The sequence below is a fragment of the Grammomys surdaster genome, unplaced genomic scaffold (assembly GCF_004785775.1).
Source record: "Grammomys surdaster isolate TR1022 unplaced genomic scaffold, NIH_TR_1.0 126906, whole genome shotgun sequence".
NCBI lineage: Eukaryota > Metazoa > Chordata > Mammalia > Rodentia > Muridae > Grammomys > Grammomys surdaster.
Window position 1 is genome coordinate 6,552,619 of NW_021621692.1, and position 25,154 is coordinate 6,577,772.

A 25,154-nucleotide genomic window follows, 5' to 3' on the forward strand; every position below is an offset into this window, starting at 1 on the left:
AAATAAATAAATAAATAAATAAATAAATAAATAAATAAATAAATAAATGTAACACGAGCCGTTGGGTCGGGTATTTCTGCGGGTCTCGTTCGATTCCTATCCCTTGCTCTGTGCTCAATCATTTTGTCTGCGATCATCCCTGGAAGCCATGGCTGCACAAGCTTGGGAGGGGAGCTGTGGGAAGCAGCAGCGTAGCCCACAGGGACCCAGGCTGTCTCCTCTCTTCTGCTAATTTCTCTTTTGTGAACAGTGTAGCAACCCTTCCTAATCCTCTACAAGCCCTCCTCTTTCCTGCCTGCCTCCCTCTCCCTTCCCGGAACAGACACGGAGGTCCCACACTTACGGCATACCTAGCCTACTTCCTTGACTCAGCCTTGGGCTCTTTTGCTATGTTAACACCACAGCCTCCTTGCCTCTCTCCCTGTCACACCTCCTATGGCCAGTGCATCACCTCCATGCTCCCCCGTGTGTCCTACAAAGTCTATGCACACCCTTTTCTTGCTCATGGCTTTCCCAGCATCCTCTCTCCCTGGGATTTCTCCCCTAAATGTCTCCCTTTTCTCTGCTTCTCCTATACTTGAAGGCTGGCTTCTTTGGCCCTAGGGTCTGAGTGGTGACTTCTGGGGAATAGGAGGGATCTTGACTGGTGTTCTTGGTAGGGGTCTCGATGTTGAGGCTGATGGCTCCTCCCTCTGCACATTCACCTGCCTAACCTGCAATCACTCTTCCATGTCAAGAGAGCCTTTTGTAACTCTTCTGGAACATTCTCCCCCTGTCATGTCGATGACTATTGACATCTATTTCAGGGCTGACTTATTGAATGCCTGATGCTTCTTCCATCAGACTGAAAGAAGAGGTCAGGGACCGTTCTGTTTAACTACTGGTGTGCCCAGAGTGTCTTGGAGTATGTAGATGGTGCTCAGTAAACATTCAGCAAGTGAATGAACGGGGTAAGAAGAGGAACACGAGGAGAGGGAGGGAGGCAGGCAGGGTTGCAGGTTAGCAGAGTCAAGGAGACGGGGAGCGGCAGATCGGACAGGTGAGCGTGCCCACCCCTACCCTCCCTAAGGCCCGGGAAATGCTACTCACAGGTGAGCTCAGCCCACTTGGCCCCGGGGTTGTTGATGCCTCGAAGAGTGAAGCCCCTCAGCCCGTCATAGAGCAGCTCCCGGTACCGGATTCGGAAGCCCAAGAGGATGCCGTTGATCTTGTCCTCAGACGGAGGCTACAGGCAGGAGGGTCAAACACGGGGAGGGGCCTTGACTATGGCACATCTCACTCCACCCCATCTCTGTCCACCACACCTCCTGCAGCCTCACAGCAGGGACTGGGTCCCAACCAGGAAAAAAATTGGGATGGGGCAGGCATTTCCAAAGAGGTCGTTATGGTCTCTTTGAGGTGGGAGAAGGGCAGGAGTCACCATGCAAGCCCCCTTCAGCAGAGCAGGAAACTCCCTCAGAGACACAAAGGTACTTGCCCATGGTCACACAGCAGAAATAAGACTTGAAAACACACCCCTGGAATCAGCAGCCATTGCTTGTCCAGAAACCCTGTGCCCCACTTCTGGCCTCCCCGCAGGGCTGGTGCTCTCTGCCGAGCACCTTGTGGTCATCCTGGTGTTTCCTATGAGCTGAGCCCTTGGCCTACACTAGGATAAGCACGCCCATGTGAATGTCCTCTCTTTCCTCCTTTGCTTTCTGTCCTTGTCCTCGGCTGAGCTGGAGGACGGGCTTTTTGCCAAGTGGAAACTGTTTTCTTGACAATCCTCCTTTAAGACATCTGTTGAAATGGTTCAGGCTTTTTCTTAGCCCCTTCATTGCTTCCCTGGCTGCCATAGGTATCACCTGGCCCTTTGGTCCAGGTATCCCATCTGTTCCAGCCTCTTCTGGCTCATGAGAGGTTGCCAGGTCATTTCCACTTAGGGGGTGTCCCCTCTAGGACCCCAGGCCTTAGCTGCACAAGGATTGCTGCTGGGCCCATTCCTCAGATCCTGAGAAGTAGGGACAGCAGCTAGCTAGCTCCTACCTATATAAGGGCTTCTGTGGGTGACCTGCTGAGCCCAAGAATTGACAGGCAGTAAGTATGATAGCTGAGGTCACCTCAGAACAAACATTTCTCACTATAGAGCAGGTACCTGGGAGAGACTGACCTACACAAGAGGATCCAGCTAATGAGGAAGGTCACAGGTCTCTGTTGGGAAGCCTGTTACTGACCTCTGGGTCAGAATTTTATGGAGCCTTGGGGAGTTCTCAGAACCCCCATGTGCTTTTCTGCATACAGATTCAATGGGTCATGAAGCTAACCCTGTCACTTGGACTCTGTGACCCATGGCCACACTCTGTGACGTGCATACACCTTTATGTCCCCCGCATCCCATTCCCCACCTTTCCCTGTGCTCTGGGGGTATAGAAAAAAGGCTGACGCAGCCCTGGTGAGGACTGGTGGATTTTCTGGTCCCAGCCAAGAGTTTATCTGAGTCCTTGGGAATGAACCCACCTTGTCTACCAAGCCTTACCTGCCATCGGATTAGCACAGAGGTGGTGGTGTGGGGAGTCACCGACAGGATGGTGGGTGCCTCATCTGGGGCTGTGAAGAGAGGCAGAGGAGTGGACTCTGGGACCCAGAGTGTCAGCACCACCCAGAAACACACAGGGACCAGATTCTGCTGACATTGTTTGGGTAGGCAGGTCCTGCTTAAGTTATCCTGGAGACCCACCCACCCAATTTCCTCATAGCACACAGCTAGGGTGAGGTAAAGACCTGATCTTAGCCCAAACCTAGGGTCTTAGAGCTTTTCAAAGCCATAGAACTTAGGTTGCTGTTAGGTGCAGGGTCAGGGTGGGCATCTACCCCCACTTCCGGCTAGCTGGAGGACCACTGGAGAAGAAATGCACTCAAATTCTAGGCTGGGTTTAGGACCCTGAGCCCTGGTCAAAATCCCTTTTGTCCCCAACCTCTGGGCATTCTGGCCTGGAGGTGGACAGGCCTAGCAGGTCTAGTGAGCCATCTCTCACTGTCAGAGGCTCCACCCACAGAAGAACTTTCATGTCCAGGGAGCAACCAGGGTCAGGAGCAAGAGGCCCAAGCAGGGAGATGGCACTGACCTGCCTGCAGGGTGGTCAGCGACTCTGATTCCTCACTGAACTCGCTGTCCCCGATGTCGTTGGTCGCCTTCACTCGGAACTTGTAGGATGTAAAGGGTTTGAGTCTGTGGAGGGAGTTACAGACCAATGACCAAGGTGCCAACTGTGATTTGAGTATGAACGATCCCCACAGGCTGTTGAAGACTTGGGTCCCAATGCGTACGATCGTTTTGAGAAACTGAAACTTCAGGAAGTGTGGCTTTGGTTGAGGAAATGCATCACTGGGACATGCTTACATCCTCTTACATCCTCTGGCCCTTCCTCTAGGTCTGTTTCCTGGGCACCGTGAGCCTCTGCCATATGCTCCACTGGCCCAAAACAACAGACCCAGTTGGCCTCAGGCTGAAACCTCTTTGATTGTGTTCCCAGACAAATCCCTCCCCCTATAAGTTGCTTCCTCCAGGAGTTTGTCACTCCTGGATGACAAGTCTGATTGACACGTTGTCTCTCAAGACCCACGCCAACACCTCTACCGTGGAGTCCCATCTATTTCTGCTTGAGGAGGGGAAACTGGGGAGCAGGAGCGGCTTGAGTGCTGACACATGACGCAGAGGAAAACCTGGAGGCTTAGGAGGGGGTCACATTGGGACAGGCCCTGAGATGCTGAGTGCCTAGGTCCCATACCATCCCTGCGTAGGGTGTATATCACCGCAGTAAGCCATACATCTCCAGTCTCATGTTTACCCATGTTCTGGTGGCCATGAAAATATCCATACTTCCCTCTCCACACAATCGTATGCACAGTACCCTGCAAGCTACAAGTCTTTTCCTGAAGTTAGGGAATTTTTAAGTGTGTGTGTGTGTGTGTGTGTGTGTGTGTGTGTGTGTGTGTGTAGGTCCCCCAGAGATAAGGAATATGGTCTCTGTGAGCCTCATTTTCTTCCCAGCAGAACGTCTTCTTCATTTACAGGGCTGGGGGCGGGAGAGGGAAGGCTTGTTCAAGTTCCAGGTCACGTAGATTGGAGTATAAAAAATACAACCACCGGGGATTAAATCGAGGCCAGGGTTTTGGAGAGGAGCTTCGTACTTCTATCAAAGATGGGAGGAGAACATGGGCTGTTGGGAGAATCGTTAATGAAGAGTGGCAAGTGCTTCACTAAGGGGGCCTGGCCAGGCTCCACAGATAATTAAGAGGCAACCCTAATGGGCTTCCCAGGGACAGGGGGAGAGTAGGAAGGGGTGATTGTGGCTGGTGGGGCCAGCTGAGGAAGACTTGGATGACCGGCTGAAGGTGCTCTCAGAAGCCCCCTCCCTCCTGCAAGGATCACGTGAGGTCTCCAGTAGAGAAGTGGGTGTGGACCCCACCTTACCTGTCCACAGTGAAGGCGGAGGCATTGTGGCTCACGGAGGCTGAGTGCAGTGCCCACCTGCCGCTGGGCAGCTCCCGCGTCTGGATGGTGTAGTAGCGTACTGGGGAGAGCCCATCGCTGCCTGGCTCCCAGGATAGCAGCACGCTGCGTGCTTTCACGTCTTCCTGCTGTATCACAGGCTTGCTAGGGGGCTGTGGCCGGTCTGGGAGGCAGGGCAGGGAATAGGTGAGACAGCCTGATTAGGGTGATGGTGGAGGGGCTGCCCTTTCTCCAGGGCAGTGCGAAGGTGTTCTGAACTTGGGACAGACATCCCCTCTCTATTTTACTTCCATCTCTGCGGGCCTTGCATGGTTTCTGCCAGCAGATAACACATGAGTCTTCAGGTAAGACCTGCCCTCAGCTTCAGAGGTCCTAGGTGCCTGGAGAGTCATGCCTCCCCGGTGGAGGACTTGTTGACACTTTTGCTTTTGCTTATGATGGAGATAGGTCCTGCCTTGTGCCAGACTGAGTGGGAGTGGGCCATGCTTCCCTGTGGGAGTTCATTTCCGTCATCCTCCTGCTCCACTTTCCTCTTTCATTAGCCACTTTCCTACCCCAGGTGACAGGCTGCCAAGCCTCAGTGTTCTTGGCCTTGGATTTGATGCTTCTTTGCAGTAGGGTTGCTTTGTGATTGCGGGATGCTTTATGGACCCCCTCCTGCCCTCTGCCCCCCGAGACCTGCTCAAGGCTAGGAGCATCTTCCTCCGGATCTAGCCATATTTCCTAAGAGCAAAGAAGCCCTTGGAGGAAATTCACTGTCTTACTGTCATGTGTACTGTCCCCCCACCCCCAACTTGGGGACATTTTCTAACAGGTCACCTTTCAACCCAACTGGGGGCTCAGGCTTGCATCTAGGAAGCCCACTCTCAATGTGCCTGCTCAGGGCCCTGAGGTAGTGGCAGCTCAGACTGCAGGCTCTAGCCCAGGATAAGGGGTGAGGATAGGGATGTGAGGGGACTAGGGGGCGTTGGAGGACGATCACCAACCATCTTCTTTGTTTTGACAGGATCTCTCATATGATAGTCTGCCCTCGAACTTGCTATGTAGCTGAGGCTGACCTCGAACTCCCGATCTTCCTGCTTGGATCTCCCAAGTGCTAGGATTACAGGCATGCATCGCCATATTTGGTTTATGCCATTCTGGGACTTGAACCCATGGCTTCATGTATGTTAGGCAAGCACTCTTTCAGTTTAGCTATGCCTCAGCCTTCACTTGTCCTTTAGAAACCTGGAACAGAGTAGGATCCTGGGAAATCCCAGTCCAGCTTTGTGACATGGCATGATCCTTCACTGGCCTTAACTCCAAGATTGGAATCCATTCTCTTTTCTAGACTAAAGCAGTGCTGTTCCTCAATGCATCTCCCAGTCACCCACTAGGAGGGGTGCTAAGCCCCTCTGTGGGCTCCAGAAGCCCTCTTCAGCTCCCCAGGCCTCCCCAGCCCCATGGGCAGTCACCTCTCTTCTCTGTCGTCACTACCAAGGCCTCAGCAGCCTCTCCCCAGCCTTTGCGGGTTTGGGCTGTGATACGGAATAGGTAGACCGACTCTGGCTTGAGGCCTGTGGCCATGTACTGGCGGGCGCTGGGTGCCAGGACCTCCACTGTGGCGGTGTTGGCTGTAGTGGCATTGAGCCGGTGTGTGATCTGGTAGGCTGTGGGAAGAAAGGTAAAGGGTAAAGGTGGACGGCAGATCCAGCAGCCTCAGGGGCTGTTCTGTGAGAGGACCCATCTCTGTGGCTGCAGAAACGCATGCAATCAGGGCCCCTGGTTTTTGCTTGGCTGTGTGACACTCTTCTGGTCGCTCTTACACCTTTAGCTATGGTTGAGGAATGTGGACTTTGGTGGGGATAAGGGGTTCAATGCGTAGTGTCTTAGACCCCTACATCAGTTTACATGAGGTGGAGAGAGGCTAAGTCACCTGCTAGCAAGTGGTGGCTCTAGACCAATAGCCTGGTGCTTTCTAGTCTAAAGGACTTGATACATGCCATCATTATGTCTTCTTCCAGGACGAGCCCAAGACAGAGGTAGGTACAGGTAGACCAACCTTGTACCATCATGGTGTGTATATTCACGAGTTTATTTAATTACAAATTTGAAGAATATTTATTTCATTTTTATTTATCTTGTTTCAGCCTCTCAAGTGCTGGGGTTGACTGACATGTCAAATCCTATGTTTCAGAAGCTGTGGACACTTCCTAGGCCGGTCCCATCTTGGCTTTTTTTTTTTTTTTTTTTCCCATCACGATACCTCTTCTTCCTTTCCTAGGAAGGGCACAGGAAAGAGGCAGACTTACCCAGAATGATGCCGTTGGGGGCTGCAGGGGGCTGCCAGATGAGCCGCACAGATGTGGTTCTCACCTCTGGAAACAGGATGCCCATGGGGGGGCCTGGGACTGGAGGAGACGGAAGGAAGAAGGTGAGGCCGATGTTCTGTCTCTAACCCAGTCCAGGCCAGGCTGAGCATCGAGGGGAAGTTAATGGATCAGTTCAGTGAGTTCGTGTGTAGTATACCTCTTAGCAAATAATCACAAAACGGTATCTATCCTCAAAATCAGGGTCATTTTAAAGGGCCTAGAAGGTGAGATAGGGTATGTGCGCCCCCTAAACAGGCCTTAGTTATTTGGCGAGAGCCCCAGACTCCAGCTTCTTTGCCCTTCGTGTGTTTGTGCATGGGCTCTCAGAATGGGCTGACGTGTGTTCTTGGTTTTTAAGTCTGTGCTGGAATGATCCTGGAGCCTCAGCCAGAGTTTCACCCAGGACCTTCCAGACCCTGGCCTGGTCTGTGCTTTGGAAGGGCCAGCTGTGACCTGCTGGAAAGTGCTTATCCTGACTGCAGGAATCCTCTCTCCATCACTGGCTCTGCAATCCTGGCATTTAGAAGCTCAGGGAGGGCCCGAGGGTACCCCCAGACTCTGAATGGGTTTGTTCCCAAGATCCATCTCCTATGTGCCCTGAGGATGGCCTGGGGAAAAGTGTTTGGGGGGGGGTGGTTGCACTCTGACTGGTGTGGAGGAGAGGAAGGGGTGAGGGGTGAGATGAGGACAGCGTGTGGGATCTAGTGGCAGTGGGGAGAGAGGGGGAACACTCTTCCTGTGACACTTCATTCCAGTCCACAATGTCAAGGAGATGAGATGTGTAAACTCAAACTTGGCCTTCTAGGTCATTATGTGGGAGTATTTGTCAAGGCAGGAGGATAGAACATATTTAATTTAACAGCTCATTAGCTTGATTTATAGTTAGAATATACAGACATATGATACTGGGGCTTGCTTCCGCATTTGTCTGGGCCTTGCAAGTGTTTGTGGTGGGTTAGGCCATTTTGCTGTGTGTGGGAGAATGGAGGGTAGAGACCTCTCTGTCTGTCAGCTTGAGACCGGGGGACTCTGCAGTGTATGGGGATCTTCTGGTACCAGTGTTTTACAAACAGGACCAAGAGACACATGCCCAGGCATTAGACTCTCATAGATTTTGCTAAAGGAGACCTGCCCCAGGTGGGAGCTCTCCAACCCCACCAAACCCATTGCCAAATCTTTATAGTGTCTACTTGTCCTAGGGAGAGACCATGAGGTGGAGTCAGACATCCAACTGGCCTTACCTGGCCCTTTCCCCCACATTCCCTTATTGGCTATGAATAGAATCCTCTTGCAGTGAGTTGGTAGCCTCTGGTGACCTCGTTTTTCAAAGGAGGATCCTGAGACTGGGGATCCCTGTGGGGGCGGGGCAGGATGAGGGGCAGACCCTCTGGGCTCACAGGGATGTAGGCTTACCATCATCCAGTGTCCGCTCCAGGATGGGAGGGTGGCTAGGGCTGCCGTCGCCGATGCGTGTGAAGGCCAGAACCTGGACCTCGTAGAGCACATACTTTCCCAGGCCTGTGAGCTGGGCACTGCGGGACGAGTTGCCTTCTACCAGCCAGAACCGGGCCTGGGAGTCTGAGTCCTTCTCCTTGTATCTCACCTGCCGTTGCCAACACAGAGGGCCTCTGTCTGGAGTCTCTTCCCAGAGAGGGTGGGGGATGGGGCAGGAACACTGGGCCCCTTGGAGGGGCTTGGCTCCAAAGGGTCAGTTGCAAAGCTACTGTTCTTGGAAGGTCTAAGACACATGGGAAGACTCAGCTGCATAGTTAGAAGTCCCCATAGGCTCACAAGCGAAAGTGACTTGCTTAAGGCTACAGAGTGATAGTGACAGAAATTCGACATTATCCTATGATTCTCATCTTTCAAGTTAAGGCTAGGCCACATGGTCACATGGTCACATGACCACACGGTCACATGGTCACATGACCAAGAACAGTTTGGAAAGGAATTCTAGAAGACAATAGAAACCAGACTGGATCCCTTAGGGCTGAGGTTCCCAGATCAGCCTCCTGGAAGAGGGGGAGCAGTCTGAAAGACCCTGTCAGTCACTGGATGTCTCCCTATCCCTAAGAGAGGAGGACTTCCTGGTTGCTGTGGTGACTGGTGGATGGGAAGCTAGGCAGATACCCTGTGCCTCTGTGAGACAGAGAAAGATCCAGAGGAAGGAGGACAAAGACAGGACACCTTGAGTGAGGGTGGGGGGAGCTAGAGAATATGGTGCAACCCACCCCCTTCGGATCCCAGCATCTACCTTGTAGCCCAGCACGAGGCCATTTCGATCTGCCTCTGGGATCTCGCTCCAGCGGACCAGCATGCTACTAGAGGTGGTGGCCAGAGCTGACACGTTGGTGGGGCCAGAGGATGGGACTGTGGGAGACAGGGGTGACAAGGAAGAATAAGGACCCAGAGACACCTCCCCCTAGTGGTGGGAAGAAGAGCGAGGATGTGGGGCCAACCAAAGAGCCAGCTCCATGCTGCCAGCTCCGTGGGAGAAAGACAGTACATGCAGACCACAGCTTCAATCGATCCTATGGTGGTTTGGGGGATGTTGCAGATAAGGTTTCTGGGATCAGCTATTTCTCCCTTTTCTGAGGATGTTAGGTGGGAGTCGGGGTCTCGAGTACCCGAGGCTAGCTTTGAATTCACTACGTTGTCAGGAATGGTCATAAACTTCTGACTCTCTATCTGGGCACTGCGGGATGAGTTTGCCTTCTACCAGCCAGAACTGGGCCTGGGAGTCCTCTCGGAGCCCTCTAAGTGCAGGGATTAGAGGTTTCAATCACTATGCCTAGCTTATGCTGGGGCATGTATTCTACTAACTGAATTATATTCTCAGCCCGGCCCTCCTCATTTCTGTCTGTTCAGAGTAACTATTATTGTTGTTGTTGTTATTTTATTATTGTGTGTACTCATGGTGGGTGTGTATGCATGTCCCAGTGTGTACTTGGAACTCAGAGGACAACTTCATAGATAAACTGATTCTTCTTCCATCTTTATACGTGTTCTGGGGATCAAAGTCAGGTCATCAGGCTTGTATGACAGGTGTCTTTACTGGCTGAGCCATCTTGCTGTCTACCTCACTTGTTTTTGAGAAAAGGTATCATTACATAGCTTGGCCGGCCTTGAGCTCAGCAATTCAGCCTACCCCGGCTTCAGAATTACTTTGGATGATCTTGCTTTCCAGCCTGCATAGCAAAGAAAGGCAGAGCTGGGGGCTCAGGGAGGGTAGAGGAGACATCCGACACATAAAAAGTGTCACAACGAACCACAAATTGGACAAATGAGGGCTGCCTGTGGATCAGGGCTCATATTCGAGGAGTGAAGACCCCTCTCTAGGCTCCTTAGGAGAGATAGGTTTTGTTTCTGGAATGTTCTGCGATCCCTCTGTTGGGTGTTGGGGTTTAAGCTGAGTGTGGGGCAGTGGGCTGGGGTAGGTAGGCTTGAACAGCTAGCCAGTACTGCCTAGCTCTTCCATAAACTTCCCAAGAGTGGGGACTGTCACAGGGGAGGGGCGGCACTGGGGGACCTAGAGATCTGGCAGGGTGCTCTGCCATGGGGTGAGTGCAAAGGCCAGCTGCTAAGCTGTCTGTAGAAATGGCAGCAGCATGGTCTGCTCTTGGATGGTCCCAGAGGAAGAGGTGCAGTGGTACCTGATTCCCGGGTCCTGCCCACCACCGCCTGGCTCCAGGGCCCGCTCCCGATGGCATTGAAGGCCTGGACCTGGACACGGTACTCTGTCCACTCCTCCAGGTCCTCAATAGTGTACTCTCGCTCCACTCGGTCTTGTACCGTGTGGCTCAGTGTCTTGCCGTGGCCGTCAGACCGGCTGTACTTGATCTTGTAGCCCACCGACTCAGGGTTGCCATTGTATTCCATTTCTGGGAGGGGCTGGGGTAGAGCAGGGCCAGAGAGATGAGGGATTAGGAGGGAGGCCACTCTGTGCTTCCTCTTTCCCACCCACCAGTTGAGCAACCAGTACCCAAAAGAGGCGCTATCCCAAGTGGGGCTGGAGCTGGTGACACTGTGTCCATGTCTCCCTGCCTGGCTCTCCACACTGGACTCCCAGGAGAAGCAACATTTTTGTTGGTTATTCACAAGTCCGACTTATAATCTTGCCTGGAGGCTGGTCCTTTCCAGATGACTCAAAACCTGTCTGCCCAATGTACTGATGAGCAGAGCCCTTGGGCTCTGATGTCTTCCTGTTTAACTCCCTTACTCTGCCTGTCAACAGACACTGTTTATTGCCTCTGACACCTGGTCTCCGCTCATGCTGCCCTTGGGAGGAGGGAACCCGGAGTGAAGGGGTCCTTATATGGTCACCTTATATGCATGTCACTGTCAGGAAGTCCTGCTATTCAGCAAATCTCAGGCTCTCCCACTGAACTTCATCTTTCTCTTACTGGTTAGAGTCTCACCAATGAGAAAAGGCAGATTCTTTTCCTGGTTTGTATTACTCAGCCGGACGGATGGGTCCTGCTTACTGGTTTAAGTTTGGATGAATCTGGCAAGGTTGGTAGGTGGTGGAGGAGGGCCTTTGGCCTGAAGCAGACGACACCAGCTGAGAATCTGGCTTCCACTCCTCCTCTGAAGCTGGCGTGTCTGCAGTTTCTCCCCTCCATTCTGCCTCCCTAGGGCTCCAAGTGCCCATAATCCATAGTGAATGATTTATTTAAACCCACTTTATCCAACTCCTTGTAGCTTCTTCCTTGCCCATTCACCCTTCCCTCGCCTCCACGTCCCTCTACAGACACTTAACTGACACGGGCTAGAGATCGTCCAGACAGAAATGGATGGGCCCAAGAGGCTGAGGTGGGCCTGGTACCACTCCCCTAATACTAGTTAAGGAGAGGTAACAGGCCATGCATCATTATGAGGCAGGCGGCTGCATGGCACAGCCGTTGACTTCCCATCCCCCACAGCACCCCAGTAATCCATTCTTTAACTTTTGTGTTTGGAAACCTTCAGAGACCATCACAGAGTGTGTGTGTGTGTGTATGTGTGTGTGTGTGTGTGTGATCAGCTGGTAGTGGGAAGCAAAGAGCTGAAGTTGAGGTCACAGGAGGCTGTGTATGTTCCACTTACACACTCACAGTGCCCTTGGCCACTGGGCTAGCCCCAAAGTGTTGCTCTGGGTCTGCCTCCTGGAAGAAGAGCCATAATTAATAACCAGTGTCTGTTGGGGGTTCATGCTATCAAATCCCCTCTCAGCCACCAGCTCCTTCTTGGCCTGTGTGGTGCTCGAGGGTTTACACTAGTTTACATAACAATGAGCGCTCTCTCTTGGAGGCAAAGGACTGTGTGGTGAGAGGTGGGGGCGGGGGGCGCACCATCGAGATGGCTTTCTTTGTCGGGGTTCTGGGTTTCCCAAAGGATGCCAGCTGCTACTCTTGTTCACGATTGCCAGACTTATCCTTCTTTGCTATACAAGTTTCTAAGACTGCTGCCTAGGACTTCTGCTGGGGTGCCCTGTCCCAGGGTGCCCTGAGAGAGACAATATTTTGGTTCCTGGCTGAGAGACAGGCAATGTGTTCAGTGGCCAGTGCTGTGGATTTTGGGACTCAGTCTCTTGCTGTTAACTTGGGGAATGTGGGAGGATGTGGGGGTCCTGGGGAAGTTATGTGACCTCACTTTCTTCTTATGCAAATTGGGGTAAGGTCTCATTCTTTTGTTGTGGTTAATGAGAACATTTTAAAGACAGAGTCTGAATAAGTCACCCAGAATAGAACCCTGAATGGCCCGGAAGTCACAGCACATCAGCAAGTTACACCCTGCAGGTCAACTGTGGGCGTGACCTTCAAAGGAAGTTCAGCTCTGACCTGAAGGACTGGCCCCTTCCCAGTTTCCACCTCCGCAACAGGTGCGCGTGCTCTGACCAACTGTTTCTAAACACTAGGTCCACCTTGTGGCTGCTCCTGTGGCCACGGGCGAGTTCCTAATCTCTCTGAGCTTTCGTGTTCTTAGCTGTAAATCAGGATGGGAGTGTGTCCTTCACAGGGTTCCTGGAAGGGTTCAATGGATAGGACGTTTATGCTTCTAGTAAGCAGCAGTATTTTATGTCTGCCCCTTGGACTCCCTCCTTTGTGTGTGTGTGTTCATGTGTGCGTGTGTGCAGAAGCCACTTTGCTTTATTTATTTTACTTTTTTGTTATTTTGAGACAGAATCTTACTAGGTATCAGTGGTTGGCCTTGAACTCAAAGAGATCCACACCTTTAATCCGGGGCTGGAATTAAGGATGTTTGCCACCACAGGTAGCTTCCCTGCATTTAATATTTCTTGAGACAGGGCCTCCCACTGGACAGCTAGGTGAGGCTGGCTGTCCATCAAGCCCCAGAGAATCTTCCTGTTGAAGTAAGGTCTAGTTCTTCCTCCCAGCTTCATGTTCCCAGAAATCAGACTTAGACTCAAAATATATTTACAAATACCTTGGCCATATAGGTAGGCTCTTCTCTGACTAGATCATAACTTAAAATAACCCATTTATTCTAATCTGCATTTCCAGGTGGCTGGTTACCTGTGCTCAGGTACCAAGCATCTGTCTTGTCACATCTTCCTGGGCGAATCTACCATGTCTGGCTCTATCCCAGAATCCTTTCTGCCTACTGGATGTCCTACCTCCTATTTCCTGCCTAAGCTGTAAGCCAGATTTATTATTGATAGGTGTCAAATCCATACAAACACAAGAGGGTCTCTCTACATCCTCCTGTCTCTGCCTCCCTAGCGTTAAGGTGCTAACATGGCTGGCTGTTTTAGGTTGGTGCTGGGGGATTGAACTCATGTCTTCATGCTTGTATAACAAGCACTTTATAACTGAGTTATCTCCCTACCTATACGAAGTATCTTTTAGCTCTTTAATCTCCTTTGATCACAATTAACTATGGGTACCTTACAGATTAGTAAGGAAGAAATAAAAAAAAAAAGAAGTAAAAACAAAACAAAGCAAAAAAGGTAAAAACCAAACAAAGCAGCTGCATTCCCAAACCTAAGCCAAAGGTAAGGAATTGTAGATAATTGACTGGTAACCTTTGAGGCTAACATATTGATACAGAGTGGGGACTGTCCTGTGAATGTCCCACTGCCCCTGAGGGAGCCTTACCATCCATCGGAGCCACAAGCTGGTCTCACTGGCTGTGCGCAGAGTCACATTGGCTGGGGCCATGTCTGGGGGCGCCTGGAGGGTCTGGATCTTTCTAGAGGGTTGACTGGGTGGGCTGGTGCCAACGATGTTCACCTGGCGCATGCGGAAGCTGGGGTGGGATAGAAGGAATGAGCAAGGTATGGAGGGGCTTGCCGGCTCCCTTCCCCTGCCCCTCCCACCTGTGCCTACCTGTAGTAGGTGAAGGGGTTGAGGTCCGGCACTTCCATAGAACGTGCATCAGGCTCATTGCCGAGTTGGTAGATCAGCAACCATTCCTCTCCCTCCCCGATCACGCCCACCTGGAGAATGGAACCTAAAACTTGTCCAACTTGCTGCGGTCAAGCGGGATGCTCTGAACCCTAGCTCCTAGTAGGCATCAATCCCACCCAAAAAGACACAACTGACTGCAGGGTAGCTCTGAGTCCTCCTGCATTAGGACATCATGGCAGGCTGGATAGAAACACATTTTAAGGCCTGACTTCAAGACCAGCTGATATACCAGGTATTTGTAGCTTCAATGAAACCCCCTGACTTGCAGGGGTTCTCAGTCTTCTTCATGCCGTGACCCTTTAATACAGTTCCTCATGTTGTGGTGACCCCATACCCCAAGCCACAAAATAATTTTGTTGCTACTTCATATACACTATATATACACTATGATTTTGCTATTAGCATATATATATATATATATATATATGTATATATATATATATATATATGTATAATAATAATTCTGCTACTCATATGAATCATAATATAAATATCTGATATGCAGGATATCTGATATGGGACCCCATGGGGGTCATGACCCACAGGCTGAAAACTGCTGCCTTACAGGTTGTTCACAGGGCTGCCTGAGGCCCCTCTAGCAGGCTTTACCTGAGCCTCCACCACCCAGCGGGAGATGGATGTCTTTCCGTCATAGCCGGGCCTGAACTGTAAGGTCACGGATCGTGGACCAATGTTGGAGATGCCCAGGTTGGTGGGTGCCCCCGGAAGCTCTGAGAAATGAGGGTAGGGTAGAAAAAGTAAGAGGGAGCTCCCCTGGGAGCAGGACTCTGTGGCAGGGAGGGGCCTGAGCAGCTCGATTGCTGTCCTTGGGGACATCCCAGGAGAAGCACAGCCAAGGGTTACTAACAATGACACCGATTCTTTGTCACACAGGCACCACATTCATACTGGAAGGCTGGGACAGACCTGAGGACAGAGACTCCCTGGAGCTGTGCATGCCAGGGGCTTCTGTCAGAAGTTTTGGCAATAAGCAAAATACACGAAAAACTGCACAAATCAATCTAGGCTCAGCACAAATATCTGGATCCTAACTGTCCTCCATCCACATGACCTTACAGCCCTCTGTAGCCAGTGATGACCGGGGAGGTTTATTATTATTATTTTAAGATTTATTTTATTTATATGAGTACACCATTGCTGTCTTCAGACACACCAGAAGAAGGGTATTGGATTCCATTACAGATGGTTGTGAGCCACCATGTGGTCGCTAGGAATTGAACTCCGGACCTCTGGAGGAGCAGTCAGTGCCCTTAACCTCTGAGCCATCTCTCCAGCCTGCTGGAGAGGTTTAGAAGAGTTGGGATTGGGGGCAGACAGGAGGCCGCTCCTCTTTCTCAACCGGGGAGTCAGGAGTTCTTGGGGCTCAGGATGGACTGAAAGAATGCAGATTCTGTACTGTTTAGAGCTAGCCTTGGCTACAGAAGTCCAGGCCATTGTAAGGGTATATAGTGAGATCCTATATCAAAACCCAACCAATCAACAAAGCAAACAAACAGTTAAATAAATCATCTTCAGTTTGAATCTAACTCTACCATGACAGACTGTGTCTTTGAGCAACTGAGGTAGTTAAATTGACAGGGTTTAGGGTCCTCTAGGAGAGAAGCCTCTGGGCGTATGTGAGGGAGTTTTTAGGTTAGGCTGGGGTGGGGACACCCACCCTAACTATAGGTGGAGCTATTCTACAGGCCGAAGGCTGGGCTGAATGTAAAGGAAAGATGGAGCTGACCACTAGTTTCTCTCTCTCTGTCTCTCTGTCTTTGTCTCTGTCTTTGTCTCTCTCTCTCCATCTCTCCATCTCTGTTTCTCTCTCCATCTCTCTATCTCTCTGTCTCTCTGTCAGTCTCTCTCTCTGCTTCCAGATGCAATGTGACCAGCTATGAGTTCCCTTTGAAGTGACTTTCACACCATGATGGTTGTACCCTTGAACTGTGAGCCAGAATGAACCCTTCCTTCTTTACTTTGCTTTTTTTCAGGCATTTTTGCCTGAAAAATATCAAGGGAAATAAAAGTATCAAGGGAAGCTACTGATACAGCATCTACCTCCCTCTTTTATGTCTTGGTATAATGGTGATGGTAATGACCACACGTAGCAGGGAACGGCAGTGAGGAGGTATAGAAAGACTGTAGCTTTAGGCCTGGGAAGTCCCAGACAGGCATCTACCTGCATCACCGATACCTATTATGAGTGGAGGTTGAAGGAGCCTGAGGTGTCTTGGCCACCTTAGGGGGTTGGTCCAGGCAATCTGGCTGGCACAGCCTTTCTGATCTGGATAGGACGACATGGTGATCTGGTCCAGTTCTGTACGTGTACAGATAGGAAAACTGAGGCACAGAGATGATGTCTGACTTGCTTAGAGTTTGTGCTTGGGACTGAGATTATTCCCATCTTATTTGTCTGCCCCACAAAAAGTCTGTCCATGGGCTGCTGTCCAATGTGAACAGTAAGAATTCTTTCTTTGAATTCTCCTGGCAGGGAGTCTCCTGTGGGATGAGGAGTGTGGTGAGTGGATAACAGGGATGAGGGTGGAGTCCTGGTGTTTCTACTGTGTTCAGGGCTGTGGGGAGAGGGATGGTAAGCCATATAGTTCTTCACCTAGGGCCTGAGGTCAGGGGATCCAAGTCTGCTTAGGGAAGGACCTTGGACCCAAGAGATAAGCAAAGGGGAGAACCCAGTGGAAGAAAATCAACATTACCCCAGGATAGAACCCCTCCAAGGGTAGGTATGGTGACTCACACTAGTAATCTCAGCACTTGGAAATCAGAGGCAGGAGTATTGCCAAGTTTGAGGCCAGCATGGGTTTAATGGTGAGACTTGTCCCTAAAATACACTGGAACCTTGGTGCAGCGTCTCATTCTTGTAATTCTGGTTACTTAGGAGGGACTAATATATATATATATATATATATATATATATATACACACACACACACACATATATATGCATATATATATGCATATATATGCATTATATGTATATATACATATATATGTATATATATTACTATATATATTACTATATATATATATTACTATATATATATTACTATATATATAATGGGACTACTGTGAGTTCAAGGGCAGCTCGAGCCTTAGAATGAGACTTTGAATTTAAAAAACAAAACAAAACAAAACAAAAAAACCCAATCAAACCAAAAAACCATTCAGTCAACCAATCAACTAACCACTCACTAATAACCACCCATCTACTAACCAAACAACCAACTGACAACCAACGGATCATCCAACCCCCCACCAACAAACCAATCAACTAACCACGAACTCACTAACCAACCAAATAGCCAGAAACTACCCACTATCCAACCAACCAACGAACCAACTAAACACTAATAAGGCAACTAATCAACCAACCTAACACAAATAAATCAACCAACTAATCAACCAACCACCAACCCACTAACTAACCAAATAGGTACCAACAACCCACCAACCAATCAACCACCAACCAACCAACCAACCAACCAATCAACTAACCACCAACAAACCAACCAACACTAATCATCAATTAACCAACTAAACAACCAACCAACCAACAACAAACCAATCAACCAACCAACAACAAACTAACCAACCAACCACCAATAAACTAACTAACCAACCAACTAGCTACCAAACCACCAAACAGCCAGCTACCAATTACCACAACCAACTAACCAACCTATTAATTACTAACCAACTATCAACAAACCAACTTTAAACAAACCATCAACAAACCAATCAACCAACCAAGCAACCAACTACCAACCAATTGACTACTAAACACCCATCCACCCAACTAACCAATTAATCAACAAACTAGGCAGCCAGAGTCCTGTCAAAAGTGAGTGCTGTTTAGAAGAGCAGAGATAGAAGTCCTAATGGGAGGCACCCACCTGGAGGCACACCAGATGAAATAGTAGAGGCCGACACCTGGCCCTGGCCCTTGGAGGTCATAGCAGCCACCTCTATAGTGTAGGTGGTGAGCGCCGTGAGGCCCGTGACTCGGTACTCCAGGGTTACGTTGGGCAGGTAGTGGGTCACACGGGTATTGGTTCTGTTGTACTCTTCCCAGGAGATCCGGTACCCTGGCAACGGTCCACAGTGGTAGCATGAGCTGGGTTGAGATCGTGCATGGACCTTGACTCTTATTCCAATTCTTACTCCTTCCCTAGCTTGGTGGTTTGGAGCAGAGGGGACAAAGAAGCTAGGAGCTGCTGGTGTCGTGCCTAGGGCCCAGGTAGCGTGTCAGTGGGATGTCAGGTAGACAGAGTAATGCATTGTGATAGACCCTTGGGGTCTTTAAGAGCCTGAGGTCCTGCAGAGGTGGAGCAGGAGCCCTGAGATGTGCTGTAGATTGCAAGGAAAAGCTAAGAGTTGAGGGGGTGGCTCACTTGGGAGGCCTGGATGGGGGTTGGCAGGGGATAGGCTAGCTGGTAAACCTGTCCTACTGTCCTACCCTTGGGCTCAGGAGCATGATCATGCCTACCTGTCAGGATGCCATTCTTCTCTCCAGGCTCCTGCCAGCTGACCTTCAGAGAGGTGTCCAGGATGTCATTGAAGCTCAGGTGTCCCACGGGTCCAGGCACTGTTCCCAAAAGGGTCCCCCACCCACCAGTGCCCATTAGAGTCAGAGCATGGTCACTCTATGCAGGATGGCCCCTGTGCTCCTGGATGCCCAGGGACTTCCCAAGGGTCTGGGTTGGGGGTGGGTAGGAGTGGAGCTGGGGGTAAAGACACCTACCGTCCTCATGGGTGCGCACCAGCTGGGGGCTGCTTCGAGGCCCATCTCCCGGTGTGGTGAAGCAGAGCACCGACGTGAAGTACTCTGTGAATTTTTTCAGACCGGACACGAAGCCCACATGGATGCTGTCTTGAAAGTTGGGCCTGGCAGTCACCATGGTAACCTCCTCTTCTTGGGTTGGCTCCCAGGCAATCAGCTGAGGAGAAACCAGAAGGATGTTTTAGGAAAAATGAAGCTTCCTACAACAGGTTAAGTTAATGGACACACTGGTCAAGTGGTTCCTCAGCCCAGGGACTAGAGAGACAAGCCAGGTAACACTGAGGCTGCTGGATCTAGGCCACTCCCATGTGTATTCTGATGGTCTGGGTGTCTTGAGCCTCTGACACAGGTAAGACACAGTACAGGGTACTACCCACAGGGCCCTGTCACCCCATTCTCCCAGCTACCTTACAAGGGAGGCATTTTACCAGAACCATTATCACAATCTGAGGTCTGGGCACAGAACCTGAAACAGGCCCTTTAGTTCAAAAATTCCTTCCAAGTGACTACAGCAGAGCAGTGTACCAAAGCAGGGCTCTTCTAAGTCTGTGGCCCCGAGTTTCCACAGGTCTCACATCCATGAAGCCATCCCTTTAGTGCATAGACAAGAAATCGGAGGCTCAGAAAGGCCAAGTCACCTGCACTTTATCACACAGCTTGGAGAAGCAGAGATTTGGAATTGCTACCTCTGTTTTCCTACTGGCGTTTTTCCCCATGGGTTCTCCAAGGTCAGATGCCACAGCCGTCTCAATGGCTATTGTCTGACATCTGTACCAGGTCAGGTGGGTACCAGAGGTGGGTGACAGCAAGGGACCCCACCTGGACCCTGTGCTTTCTCTCCCATCTCCCTTTGTACTTTCTCTTCGTCTTTTGATAGCTTACCTGCCTGCTTTTCCTCCTCATCCTGCGCTGGCCCCTCCTCTCCTCGCCTCTTATCCTCTGCTCTTGTTCTCTGGTCCCTTCATCTGTCTCCAACAATGGCAGCTGGTCCCAGAGATTTCCTCATTTATTTGAAGTTGATTAAATAGCAATTAATGGTGAAAAGCTACACTTGAAGGGTTTTAATAAGCATGGGTATTTATAGATATAAAACAATACCATGCCAATGTCTCCTGATTAACTCGTGCCCGTAACAATGCTTAATCTTTTCCTTTTTAGGGCCGGATGTTTATAAAGGATGTTTTGAAATTTAATTGGTATTGTGAAAAGATAGCCTATAGCAAGTTAATTAGACACTAATTAGACCCTAAAAATACTAATCAGAAACACTAAGTGGCATTTAATAAGTATGTTAAATATCCTCTTTATTTTAGTTATCTTGTTTCATAGCAATTAAATTGCCCAACTTCCTTGGAGTAGATGAAGAAATGAGTTTAATGTTTTAATTTAATTTAATTAATGTAAATTTGAATTAATTATGCTGTTGGAATTAATTGTGTGGTGTGTTCCCCAGCAAGTGTAAAATTTGGGTAAATATTATTTTATTGGTCTTAAGCTAATTACAATCACTACCATTTTAAACCAAATAAAGGAAAAAAAGAGTTCCTTTACAGATGTCTAAAAATAGTATCACTGGGTCTTACCCACAAAACAATGACCTGTGAGGATGCACAAGGCAAGGAAAGTGTGAATCTGAGGACCCGCCATATTGGCTTCTCTCTCCAGCTTCACACCTGAGACCAAAAATGGCCACAGGGTCACAACAGCCCAGGACTGCTATGAACAACACACATCCTCCAGGGTATGAAACTGAAGGGTCACAAAGTTCCCCAAATTTCTCAGTGTTATGGTTTGGGTATAAAGTATCCACCCTCCTGCCCAAAGGCTCACATGTTGTTGAAGGTTCTGTTTCTGGCTGGTGGGTCCAATTATTGACAGGTGATTTATTAATAAATGCTCTCATATCATCAATTAAATCCATTGATGAATTTATATCTCACCAAGAGGTGGGAGATGGCAAGAGATCCCACTCCTTCCTTCCTTCCTTCCTTCCTTCCTTCCTTCCTTCCTTCCTTCCTTCCTTCCTGCCTTCTTTCCCCTCTCTCCCTCCCTCCTTCCTTCCCTTCCTCCCTCCCTCCCTTCCTCCTTCCTTCCTTCTTTGCTGTGTATACAATGCATATGTGTGTATATGTGAGTATAGGCTTGGGTGTGCTACTGTGCACACGTGGAGTTCAGGGGACAACCTTGGGTATCTCCTCTTGCCTTCTCTGCTTGTGACAGTGTCTCCTGTTGTTCACTGTTGCATACGCCAGGCTGGCTGGCTTGCCAGCTCCTGGTGGCTCCCTCTGCTCAGCCTCCCTTGTCCTTGTAGGGCTCTGCTGAGGCTAGGAATGTGAGTGGTGACTGTGCCCAGCTTGTCACATGGGTTGGCCTTGCATGGCAAGTAAACCATCTCCCCAGATCAAGACTGATTTTCTTAAAAATTTGTTTTGTTGATTTGACTTTGAAACCAAGTAAATATTGTACATAATTATAGGATAAAATTAAATTAAGAAAAAAAATCAATCCCTAAAAATCAAAAAACAACGTGAAGCCCATGAACCTAATAGGGTATCGAGCTGTAGAGAAATTACAGCAAGGGAAACTATTCAAAAGACATCATAGCAGAGCGGTGTGAAGTGTGACTCTTCTGGGTTACATTCCAACACCACAGAAGATGCTGATAATTTGGGGTTGTTGGTCAGTAGCATCACACTCCTGCTATGGTCCTGAAACTGTTGGTGTCTGTGGGATGAGATTGTTGGTACCAAGGAAGCTGTGCAAGAACTAGAGTTTTACTGTGGAAAAAAAAAGATTCAAACAAAAGGCCAATGGGCTTATGAGAAAACTTGCAATCTTGATGTTGAATGGGAACCATCAGTACACATTTTAAAAAAAACCTTTGAAAGACAGAGTTTTATGCAGCCTAGGTTGTCCTTGAACTTGCTGCGTGGCCAAAGAGGACCTTGAGCTTCTGGCATTCCCTACTACCTCCACTGCCTGAGTGCCAGGATTTCAGGTGTTACTGTGCCTGACTCGTGTGCCCTTTCGAGATGGAAGACAGGTCTGTCTATATGCATTTTATTTAAGAGACGGTCCTTCTTCCTGTCAATCAAGAGTCTAGACACAATGCTATCTTTGGATCAAGAAACATTCCGAGTAGCCTCGTATCATGGTGTCTACTGTTTCTATCTCAAGAGATCTGGAGTTCTCTGGGAAAATGTCTGACCCATGTCAGGTACAATGAAGAGATTCTTTTTCCCCACCCTGGGCTGGGATTTGAACCCAGGGACTCACATATGTCAGGCAGTCATCTCAACACTAGACTATACCCCAGCTCTCTCTTTACTTTTTATTTTGTGACAGGGTCTCACTGAGTCTCTCGGTTTGGTCTTGTCCTAGGTTTTTGTTTTGTTTTTTGTTTGTTTTGTTTTGGCTTTTTTGGTCACTTGACACAAGCTGGGTCATCCAGGAAGAAGAAACCTCAGTTGACACAATGCCTCCATCAGATTGGCCTGTAGGCCAATCAGTGGGGACATTTTCTTGATTAATGATTGAAGTGTGTGTGTGTGTGTGTTTGTTTGTGTGTGTGTGTGTGTATGTGTGTGAGTGTGCTAACTCCAGCTCACTGTGGCTGGTTTTTCTGGGCAGCTATTCCTAGTGGTATAAGAAAGCAGGCTGAGAAAGCCACAGGGAGCAAGCAGCACCTATCCGGGTCTCTGCTTCTAAGTTTCGGCCCTTGCTTTCCTCAATGATGGGCTATAATCAGAATTTGTAAGCTGAAGAAAGCCTTTCCTCACAGGCCTGCCCCGCTAATCCTGGCAGACTTTGTAGGCAAATGTTATATACATTCATATAGCTTGAAGTGTCTGATCGTCCCAGACACCCAGGCAGCAGTCAGAGGCGCCTGGGACCATGCTGAAAAAGACTCAGGAGCCAACTTGAAGGGACCAGTGATCATTTGGCAACAATAAGGATAATAACCACAGCGGAACGGAGCACAGCAGATGTATTTAGAAATCCTTAAGTACATAATGACAATGCTAACAGTGAAATGAAACCAAAGACACCTTCTCCAACCCAAACTTAACTGTCACCTTAGAAAATTCGAGGGAGCCGCTTAAACTGCTCAGAATTGAGAAGCTGTGGAAAAGAATGGAGTTTTAAATTTTTCCTAATGAACCCAGAGTTCAGACGGTAGAAAACTGACAAAGGGAAATATCATCTTCCTTTCAAGTCTCTTGACTTCCCTCCCTCTCTCCCTGCTCTCTTATTCCCTTCCTCCTCCTCCCTCCCTCCCTCCCTCCCTCCCTTCCTCTCTCCTTCCCTCTCTCCCTCTCTCCCTCCCTTCCTCCCTCTTTCTCCACCTCATTTCTTCCTTCCTGAAGGCATTTTAGCTAATCAAGAATAAAATTTCCACCCTCATTTTGTAACTCCTATTAAAAATCACAACCCCTACAAAGGGCTGTTCACAGCCACCAGGTTCATAATTAAAGAGACAATCAAACTTTGCACCTTCTGATGTCAACACACAGCACCACCGAGGGACCCCCCACCTCCCTGCAGAAAAGGTAATCAAACAAACTTGAATCTGGTCGGCCACTGGCTCTACATTCCAATTGACTACAGATATAGTACTCAGAGGAACGAGTTAAATGACCCCACAGGGAGGCAATCAGCAAAATTCAGGCCTGTGGAAAATGCATGGGATGAATGACTAAGTTTCTTCACCAAATAAATCATGAGGGAGGGAGGGAGGGAGGGAGGGAGGGAGGGAGTGTGGGAGGGAGAGTGAGAGAGAGAGAGAGAGAGAGAGAGAGAGAGAGAGAGAGAGAGAGAGAGAGAGAGAGAGAGAAGCAGGAACTGGTTGGGAGACAATCAAAGAAACCCAGAGGCTGGCAGGATGTATAATGATGGAATGGCTGACAATTTTAGGTATGGTTGTTTTTTTTAATAGAGAGAGCTTGTAGAGAATCTTTCTCTACAAGAACATTTATAGATGGTGTGATGAACTGCCTGGATTCACTTCAGCAAGTTCCCCAGGATGGGCTAACGGCTGGGGAAACTCAGAGGTGCAGGGACAAACCAGGCTGCCACTTGGTCACGGTGAAGCTGGAGACAGGTGTTAGGTGGACATTTGAGTCCTCCCCCGACTCTTGTGATGTCTGAACATTCTAATCATTTAAAGGATACTCTTATCTGATTACACGTACAGATGGGACAACCATCGCATCCCCCTTTCTGAAGGCCGAGGAAGCAAAAAAGACCTCAACTTTTTTTCATTCGTACTTCAAAACAAAACCGAAAACAAGCTGTAGTTGTCATTTTACAATAAAACACAGGGATGAGAATATAGCTCAGTTGGTAGAAAGCTCTCCGAGCATGTCTGAAGCCCTGGGTTCGATGCCCAGAATTGCGTAGACTGGATGTGGTAGTACATGTTATAAACCTAAGACTTGGAAAGTGGAGGCAGGAGGATCCTAAGTTCAAAGTCACTTGCATGAGAGAAGGAGCAGAGCATGCAGCTGGTTGCTGGTATTGGCTAAGTCCCCCTAAGTATGATATGCTATTACGGCCCCGTGAGCCCAAACTATTGGGCAGCTCATGGTCACAAGCCCATTTGCACAGTTCCTGAGTATAGGCAAAAGGAAGAGCTTGGGACTAAGCAGGGTTGGGGGCTTCTGCAGTATCTTCTTGTTCTGGGTCATCACAGGCTATTGCCCTAGTTGTCCCGGCCACTTGGTGGCCTTTGAGCCCTTGGGGAGCTTTTCGTCTTACAAGCTTGTAGCTCATCCCTCCCACATGTAGAATAAAACTTGTGCTTAGACTTGGCAGCCAGAAGCTAATTGTTCCCAGCTCAGCCTCTGTGTTCCACAGCCATGCAGACCTCTTTCCCTCCCCCGAGTCCCAATTAGCAGCCTTTTCTGGCCAGTCAGCAACTGTAAGCTTGGGCTGCAGCCCCCATCCCGGGAAGACTCTTTTTGGACAGCACTCTCTGCCTTCGTGGGATTGACCACCTTGTGACCCGGTGGCTCCAACTCTGGTCCCTAGGTTGCTTCTAACACAACTAGAAGATTCTTTTTACCAAATAATCTCACTCCTTTCCTCTCCAGCCTCCCAAGCTT

General features: G+C 49.3%; 1 protein-coding gene across 1 annotated transcript in view; it reads right to left on the reverse strand.

Annotated features, from left to right (window-relative positions):
- The window catches only part of Sdk2 (sidekick cell adhesion molecule 2), a gene marked incomplete at its 5' end in the record, with an annotated part of 93,780 nt that overhangs the window by 43,396 nt on the left and 25,230 nt on the right, over positions 1-25,154 (reverse strand). The window contains 15 exons of the mRNA XM_028761291.1: positions 1,090-1,225; positions 2,516-2,586; positions 3,105-3,208; positions 4,454-4,655; positions 5,947-6,141; positions 6,784-6,882; positions 8,257-8,446; positions 9,098-9,213; positions 10,497-10,734; positions 13,941-14,091; positions 14,172-14,281; positions 14,862-14,983; positions 18,164-18,355; positions 18,757-18,855; positions 19,012-19,207. Of these exons, the coding sequence (XP_028617124.1) occupies positions 1,090-1,225; positions 2,516-2,586; positions 3,105-3,208; positions 4,454-4,655; positions 5,947-6,141; positions 6,784-6,882; positions 8,257-8,446; positions 9,098-9,213; positions 10,497-10,734; positions 13,941-14,091; positions 14,172-14,281; positions 14,862-14,983; positions 18,164-18,355; positions 18,757-18,855; positions 19,012-19,207 (2,221 nt within the window). The remainder of the gene's footprint in view (positions 1-1,089; positions 1,226-2,515; positions 2,587-3,104; positions 3,209-4,453; positions 4,656-5,946; positions 6,142-6,783; positions 6,883-8,256; positions 8,447-9,097; positions 9,214-10,496; positions 10,735-13,940; positions 14,092-14,171; positions 14,282-14,861; positions 14,984-18,163; positions 18,356-18,756; positions 18,856-19,011; positions 19,208-25,154) is intronic.